Source organism: Gopherus flavomarginatus, chromosome 5, assembly GCF_025201925.1.
Source record: "Gopherus flavomarginatus isolate rGopFla2 chromosome 5, rGopFla2.mat.asm, whole genome shotgun sequence".
Taxonomy (NCBI): domain Eukaryota; kingdom Metazoa; phylum Chordata; order Testudines; family Testudinidae; genus Gopherus; species Gopherus flavomarginatus.
The window spans coordinates 7,649,270-7,658,472 of NC_066621.1; the positions used below are offsets into that span (position 1 = coordinate 7,649,270).

Genomic DNA, 9,203 nt, shown 5'->3' on the forward strand with positions numbered 1-9,203 from the left:
TCTGTGGTTTTGAGCCTGTGTTGGGCAAGTCAGTTTTCTCCAGTCCTAATGTTAAAAAAATACCAAATAGCACCAGGATGTGGTGTAAACGGCTCTTACTGGGGTATGGAAACACTTTCTAACATAGCTCCTCATGCACGTGATGTTAAGACTACAAAGCAAGAAAGTGATTGACACAAATCGTTCATCTCTATGCAGTTAATTTAGCTGCCTATATAATCTCATCTAATGTCTGTCTCTTCTCTTTTGTCAAATATAGATAACTCAGTTTAGACAAAATGGCTGTGAATAACCATACCACAGAGGCCACTGAATTAATTTTTGTGGGATTAACAGAAAACCCAACACTTCAGACTATCAGTTTTGCATTCTTTCTAGCTATTTATACCATCACGTTGGTGGGGAATCTTGGAATTATCATGTTAATTAGGATTGAATCTCGGCTTCACACCCCCATGTACTATTTCCTCAGTAATTTATCTTTCCTAGATATCTGTTACTCCTCTGTGACCGCACCCAAGACAATTGTGAGCTTCCTAGAGGAGAGGAAAGCCATCTCTTGGGCTGGCTGTGCAGCACAATTGTACTTCTTTTTAGCCCTGGGCACTACAGAATGTTTCCTCCTGGCTGTGATGGCCTATGATCGGTATGTGGCCATCTGTAACCCTCTGCTCTACACAATTATCATGTCCCCTAGAGTCTGTGTCTTACTGGTAGTTGGGTCATACACAATTGGCCTATTGCATTCCATGGTACACACAGGTTTCACATTCAGTTTGTCCTTCTGTGGATCTAAGGAGATAAATCATTTTTTCTGTGCTATTACGTCATTGTTATCGCTCTCCTGCTCTGACACCCATACGAATGAACTCCTGATATTTAACCTTGGTGGATTAATTGAAATAATAACTATTCTATCAGTCTTGGTATCCTATATTTACATCCTCAGCACCATCCTCAGGATCCCCTCTACTAATAGAAGATGGAAAACCTTCAGCACCTGCACCTCCCACCTGACGGCTGTCACCATATTCCATGGGACAATTCTCTTCTTGAACTTCCGATCCACATCCAGTTACTCTTTGGACCAAGACAAAATATTCTCTGTATTGTATACCGTGGTGATCCCCATGCTGAACCCCCTCATCTACAGCCTGAGAAACCAAGATGTGAAGGATGCCCTGAGAGCCTTAGTTAAGATAAAATTATTTGCCAATAAATTTAATAATTAACAATTTTATAAAACAATAAAGAATGCATGGCTTCAAAGGAAGTAATGTATCAACTTCTCACTTGTGTAATCTAGTTAATGAATTCTATGTATAACCCTTCTGTCAACAGCATTGACAGCAACAAAAGCCAAATCCTTCTTCCTAGGAAATTATCTGATTTACTTACCTGAGGTTCAATTTCAAACCAGTAATCTCAGAACCTATACCCAATCTGGGCAACTTTGATAGGCAGATCTGTACCTACCCGCAAGCATATTCAACAGAGGCATCTGGCTCCTACATATTGTTCATCTTGGAGCAAGGGAGCCAAGATAGGCATTCCAGCGTGTCCTAAAGGTGATCTGGGACCAAGAAGAGGAAATGAGAATTATTGAGAGGTTAAAGCAGATAAAAAAATATATGTACAGGTGAGTCACAGCCCATAATTTCAAAAGGTAGAAGAAATGTAGAGTTCCGTCTCTTTCCCAAAAGTGTTTCAGGGCTACCCAGAATAATTCTGGGGATCTCCACCTCCTGGTAGAGTTTTCTGCCATGTTAGCATCCAAAAAGCCAAGAGATGAAGAATTTTTCCTTGTTTCCATATCTATTGCTTCTTCTCACAGAAACCCAGTTGGCAGAATGGCCCCAATGTGAGTTCTTTCTTCATGGTGGGAAAAGAGGAATGCATTTAGAGAGTTTGATCTTTAATCTCACACACAATGACCACGGGTTTTTAATGTGCAAGAATTAACACTCCTGTTAACATTCATTTGCATTAAACAAGGTTTATATCTGTTTGATGGCTTACTTAATTACAAGTGTATATACAATACAAATGCTTGCTATTACATTGTAACAGGGTACAGGGGGGTGAGAGGCTGATATTGAAGGGTTAAAATCCATGTGCATCTTATGTAATAACTTGGTATATGGATTGTGCCAGCTCTTTTCCAGACCTGAAGTCCAGAGTTTGTTCAAGAGACCGGAGGCCTAGCAAATAGTGATTAGCTAAGAGAAAGCAGAATAAACAAAAGATAACCTTGCTTTGCTAAAAAAGCCTAATCAGCAAAATGCCAGATGTTGGAGCAATAACTGAATAATTGTGTCTTATTCAAAGTCGCAGAACAGAACAAAGAAGTCCTGGTTCTGTTGTGTTTGTTTCTTCTGTAGCGAGAAGTTCTTCCCACACACCAACCTTGAGTTTATGAAAGGTTCAAGCATGTCAGTATAAGATATGGCCTCCTCCCACCTCTCTTTCCCAGGGACCAATGCCTGCCTTAAAATGAGCAACTTGAAAAACAATCTTTATTGCCATGTACTTTCACTGTTTCTTTGCTTCAACTCCTAGGTATGTACCTGTTGGACAATCAGAGGAGTTGCTTAATTTCTATAGACTCCATATAGTATATTTTATATTAATGCATTTCATTAAAGTACTAATTAAATGTTAACTTGTTAACCTGAAACCATGGGCGGAGACATTATGTAATCTTTGACCATTGGCTACTGTGTTATCTCATCTTGCTGATAGACCTATCTGGGGTTTGGGACTACCTACCCCGTCACTTTCCACCCCTCCATGATAAATCCATATAATCCATTGTAACCAATTGATTAACAGAGTTTCTGAGCCTAATAAGCAAGGTGACACTCCATCAGCTCTGTACATAATAAACTCCCATGCTCAACTTCCACATGGTGTGGATTTATGTTCCTTCAGATATTCTAACTGGTCATTTGTAATTGTTATTCATAACTGGTCATTTCTTTAGAAACTGCTAATTTGCTGCTGCAATGTGTATAATAAAAATAATAAATAATGTGTTTTATTATACAAATTAGAACAGGTAGTTACCAATAACAATACCAAATTGCCAATTACCAATTAATATATCAATTATAAACAACCATTTAGAATACCCATTACTAATGAACACACCAAATACCTATTGCCAAATCAATGAGAGAGCCAATTACCAAACCAACAATTACCAATGTATAAAATAAAATAAAATAGACTCATACTCATAGACTCATAGACTCTAGGACTGGAAGGGACCTCGAGAGGTCATCGAGTCCAGTCCCCTGCCCTCATGGCAGGACCAAATACTGTCTAGACCATCCCTGATAGACATTTATCTAACCTACTCTTAAATATCTCCAGAGATGGAGATTCCACAACTTCCCTAGGCAATCTATTCCAGTGTTTAACTACCCTGACAGTTAGGAACTTTTTCCTAATGTCCAACCTAAATCTCCCTTGCTGCAGTTTAAGCCCATTGCTTCTTGTTCTATCATTGGAGGCTAAGGTGAACAAGTTTTCTCCCTCCTCCTGATGACACCCTTTTAGATACCTGAAAACTGCTATCATGTCCCCTCTCAGTCTTCTCTTTTCCAAACTAAACAAACCCAATTCCTTCAGCCTTCCTTCATAGGTCATGTTCTCAAGACCTTTAATCATTCTTGTTGCTCTTCTCTGGACCCTCTCCAATTTCTCCACATCTTTCTTGAAATGCGGTGCCCAGAACTGGACACAATACTCCAGTTGGGGCCTAACCAGCGCAGAGTAAAGCGGAAGAATGACTTCTCGTGTCTTGTTTACAACACACCTGTTAATGCATCCCAGAATCACGTTTGCTTTTTTTGCAACAGTATCACACTGTTGACTCATATTAAGCTTGTGGTCCACTATGACCCCTAGATCTCTTTCTGCCATACTCCTTCCTAGACAGTCTCCTCCCATTCTGTATGTGTGAAACTGATTGTTCCTTCCTAAGTGGAGCACTTTGCATTTATCTTTATTGAACTTCATCCTGTTTACCTCAGACCATTTCTCCAACTTGTCCAGATCATTTTGAATTTTGACCCTGTCCTCCAAAGCAGTTGCAATCCCTCCCAGTTTGGTATCATCTGCAAACTTAATAAGCGTACTTTCTATGCCAACATCTAAATCGTTGATGAAGATATTGAACAGAACCGGTCCCAAAACAGAACCCTGCGGAACCCCACTTGTTATACCTTTCCAGCAGGATTGGGAGCCATTAACAACTACTCTCTGAGTACGGTTATCCAGCCAGTTATGCACCCACCTTATAGTAGCCCCATCTAAATTGTACTTTCCTAGCTTATCTATAAGAATATCATGCGAGACTGTATCAAATGCCTTACTGAAGTCTAGATATATCACATCCACCGCTTCTCCCTTATCCACAAGGCTCGTTATCCTATCAAAGAATGTTATCAGATTAGTTTGACATGATTTGTTCTTTACAAATCCATGCTGGCTATTCCCGATCACCTTACCACCTTCCAAGTGTTTGCAGATGATTTCTTTGATTACCTGCTCCATTATCTTCCCTGGCACAGAAGTTAAACTAACTGGTCTGTAGTTTCCTGGGTTGTTTTTATTTCCCTTTTTATAGATGGGCACTATATTTGCCCCCTTCCAGTCTTCTGGAATCTCCCCCGTCTCCCATGATTTCCCAAAGATAATAGCTAGAGGCTCAGATACCTCTTCTATTAACTCCTTCAGTATTCTAGGATGCATTTCATCAGGCCCTGGTGACTTGCAGGCATCTAACTTTTCTAAGTGATTTTTTACTTGCTCTTTGCTTATTTTCTCTTCTAAATCAACCCTCTTCCCGTAAGCATTCACTATACTAGACATTCCTTCAGACTTCTCAGTGAAGACCGAAACAAAGAAGTCATTAAGCATCTCTGCCATTTCCAAGTCTCCCGTTACTGTTACCCCCTCCTCATTGAGCAGTGGGCCTACCCTGTCCTTAGTCTTCCTCTTGCTTCGAATGTATTGATAAAAAGTCTTCTTGTTTCCCTTTATTCCCATAGCTAGTTTGAGTTCATTTTGTGCTTTTGCTTTTCTAATCTTGCCTCTGCATTCCTGTGTTATTTGCCTATATTCATCCTTCGTGATCTGCCCTAGTTTCCATTTTTTATATGACGCCTTTTTATTTTGTAGGTCACGCAAGATCTCAAGAGTAAGCCAAGGTGGTCTTTTGCCACATTTTCTATCTTTCCTAACCATTGGAATAACTTGCTTTTGGGCCCTTAATAGCGTCCCTTTGAAAAACTGCCAACTTTCCTCAGTTGTTTTTCCCCTCAGTCTTAATTCCCATGGGACCTTGCCTATCAGCTCTCTGAGCTTACCAAAATCCGCCTTCCTGAAATCCATTGTCTCTATTCTGCTGTACTCCCTTCTACCCTTCCTTAGAATTGCAAATTCTATGATTTCATGATCACTTTCACCCAAGCTTCCTTCTACTTTCAAATTCTCAACAAGTTCCTCCCTATTTGTTAAAATCAAGTCTAGAACAGCTTCCCCCCTAGTAGCTTTTTCAACTTTCTGAAATAAAAAGTTGTCTGCAATGCAGTCCAGGAACTTATTGGATAGTCTGTGCCCCGCGGTGTTATTGTCCCAACATATATCTGGATAGTTGAAGTCCCCCATCACCACCAAATCTTGGGCTTTGGATGATTTTGTTAGTTGTTTGAAAAAAGCCTCATCCACCTCTTCCGCCTGATTAGGTGGCCTGTAGTAGACTCCCAGCACGACATCACCTGTGTTTTTTACCCCTTTTAGCCTAACCCAGAGACTCTCCACCCTTCCGTCTCCTATGTCCATCTCCACCTCAGTCCAAGTGTGTACATTTTTAATATATAAGGCAACACCTCCTCCCTTTTTCCCCTGTCTATCCTTCCTGAGCAAACTATACCCATCCACACCAACATTCCAGTCGTGTGTATTATCCCACCAAGTTTCAGTAATGCCAATTATGTCATAGTTGTATTTGTTTATTAGCACTTCCAGTTCTTCCTGCTTATTACCCATACTTCTTGCATTTGTATAAAGGCATCTAAGATACTTGTTTGATTTTGCCTCCCAGCTTTGCCCTGACCCTCCTTCCTCTCTGCCATTATAGCCCGTGCTCCCTCCTGCTTCCAACCCATCTCCCAGGTCTTGTTCCCCACTTTCCTGTGGGCTTTGCTCACCTGTCCCCGTCGAACCTAGTTTAAAGCCCTCCTTACCAGGTTAGCCAGTCTGTGCGCGAATAAGGCCTTTCCTCTCTTCGAAAGGTGAACGCCATCTGTTCCTAGTAGTCCTTCCTCAAGTAGCATCCCGTGGTCGAGGAAGCCAAAGCCCTCCTGGCGACACCATCTTCGCAGCCAGGCATTCACCTCCACAATGCATCTGTCTCTGCCCGGACCCCTACCTTCAACAGGAAGAATCGAAGAGAATACCACCTGCGCTCCAAACTCCTTAACCCGTACTCCCAGAGCCCTGTAGTCACTCTTGATCTGCTCAGCATCACACCTCGCAGTATCATTTGTGCCCACATGGATGAGTAGCATGGGATAGTAGTCAGAAGGCCGGATAATCCTCGACAAAGCCTCTGTAACGTCTCGGATACGGGCCCCTGGCAGGCAGCATACCTCCCGGGATGAACGGTCAGGGCGACAGATGGGTGTCTCCGTCCCCCTCAGCAGAGAGTCTCCAACCACCACTACCCTACGTTTCTTATCAGTGGTGGCAGCAGACCTCCCAGCCTTAGGGGTACGAGACTTCACCCCCTTAACTGTTGGGGGTGATTTCTTCTCTGCTGTATCTTTTACCACAACAGGAGGGTTCGCAGCAGCGGTGGAGCACTGCCCGCTGCTAGAAGTAACCAGCTGGCCGTGTCCACCCTGAGCCTCCTCCTCCACTGGTGTGTCAGGTACACCCTGAGGCATCTCCTCTTCCACTGCAGTGTCAGTAGTCCCGTCAACTGGGACAGCACCATCAGCTGTCTCCACATGGATACTGTCCAGGAATTGCTCATGGACATAGATGTTCCTCAGCCAGGCCACCTCCTCCTGTAGCTCTCCCACCTGCTGCCTGAGAGATTCCACCAGTAGGCACCTTTCACATTGGATGCCACCCCCAGCCTGGATATCAGTAAGTGGAAATTGCAAATTACAGTCTTTGCAAGCCCACACCAGAATCTGGGTAAAAGCATCCATGCTTTGGTGCTCTGTCTGGCTACAGGCGCAGGTGGAGGAGACAGAAGCAGTGCTGGCACAGGTGTTACGGGTCCTCCTCACCATTTTAAGCCTCCCTCTGTGAAAGTCTCAAATTCCTGTCTACAGCTCTCTGTCCGCTCCTCTTTGCTGTGAACAGAAGGGTTTTCGATGTGGCTCAGGTTATGGGTTCAAGGGACCAATGGGTCACAGATGAGACCAACAAGGGAGCCCCCTCCCTTCCTACTCCCCTTCCAAACTCCCTTGCAAAACTCCCTGTTAGCAGCTCCTGTTCGCTAAGCTCCCTGGTCGCTTGTGCGCAGCTTTATAAAGCCCTGGCTTTATAAATAATTATAAATTTATAAATAAATAAAATTGTGCTGATGGCTGCCAACAAGGGTGTTTTTAATCTATGGGCAATCCAGACCATGCTAATTCTTATGGGTGTGCTAGCCACCATTTATTCAAGATAAATGGAGGAAGCAGTTAAGATCCTTTATGAAGTAAGATAGCTGAAATAATAGAAGCCACCACCCAAGATACTGACCATCTAGTCCAAGATATTTGGACTCACATCAATATCGTGCATGTCATCATGTGTCAACACTGCCTCTAGTGCCCTGCATGGCTGGTGTAGGTCTTCTCAGGTATTGTTATAAACAGATAGTTAAGGGTTAATGCCTCTTTTACCTGCAAAGGGTTAAGAAGCTCAGTAAACCTGGCTGACACCTGACCAGAGGACCAATAAGAGGACAAGATACTTTCAAATCTTGGTGGAGGGAAGTCTTTGTTTGTGCTTTTTGTTTTGGGTGTTGTTCGCTCTTGGGACTAAGAGGGACCAGAAGTACATCCAGGCTCTCCAAATCTTTCTGAATCAGTCTCTCATGTTTCAAACTTGTAAGTAGCCAGGCAAGGCGGATTAGTTTTAATTTTGTTTTTCTCAACTTGTAAATGTACCTTGTTTGCTGAGAGGATTTTACCTCTGTTTGCTGTAACTTTGAACCTAAGGCTAGAGGGGGTTTCCTCTGGGCTATATGAATCTGAGTGCCCTGTAAAGTATTTTCCATCCTTATTTTACAGAGATGATTTTTACCTTTCTTTCTTTAATTAAAAGTTTTCTTTTTTAAGAACCTGATTGATTTTTCCTTGTTCTAAGATCCAAGGGGATTGGGTCTGGACTCACCAGGGATTGGTGGGGGGAAAGGAGGGGGATGGTTAATTTCTCCTTGTTTTGAGATCCAAGGGGTTTGGATCTGTGTTCTCCAGAGAACTGATGAAGCCTCTCAAGGCAACCCAGGGAGGGGAAAGTTTTGGGGGGACAGAAAGTGCCCCAGACACTGAATTTCTGGGTGGTGGCAGTGTTACCAGATCTAAGCTAGTAATTAAGCTTAGAAGTGTTCATGCAGGTCCCCACATTTGTACCCTAAAGTTCAAAGTGGGGGAAAAAACCTTGACAAGTATAGTGAGGAGTTTTGGAGTGTCATACAACCAGGGCCGGCACTTCCATTTAGGCAACCTAAGTAGTCGCCTAGGGCACCAGGATTTGGAGGGGCGGCATTTTGCTGCTCTCGGTGGCAATTCAGCGGCAGGGGGTCCTTCCGCGCTCTGAGTCTTCGGCTGCAATTCTGCAGCGGGTCCTTCACTCAATCCAGGACCCGCCGCTGAAGTGCCCCGAAGACCGGGAGCGTGGAAGGACCCCCCCCCCCCGCCGCAGAATTGCAGCCGACTGAGAGCGCGGAAGGACCCCTGCCTAGGGCACCAAAAGCCCTGGCACTGCTCCTGCATACAACATCCCAAATATACTGCTGTGTTCCTTGAGTTGCATGAAACATTCTTCAACTGACTTGCACAATTGCACAATCTAGCACCTGGTTAAAGAATTCAACTTTGAATTGTTGTTTGGGGTCTCTTATGGGATTATCTTGAGCCTTGTAATCAAAATGTCTTCTTCCCCGGTGACTCTTGAACGGGTGGGAAAAT

At 43.4% G+C, this 9,203-nt stretch overlaps 1 protein-coding gene across 1 annotated transcript; it reads left to right on the forward strand.

The window, feature by feature from the left end:
• Positions 1–275: 275 nt before the first annotated feature.
• LOC127051731 (olfactory receptor 1102-like) lies at positions 276–1,232 on the forward strand. The gene has a single exon (XM_050954425.1). It carries the CDS (start codon positions 279–281, stop codon positions 1,230–1,232), a length of 954 nt encoding a protein of 317 aa, XP_050810382.1. The 5' UTR covers positions 276–278.
• The last annotated feature ends 7,971 nt before the right edge of the window (positions 1,233–9,203 follow it).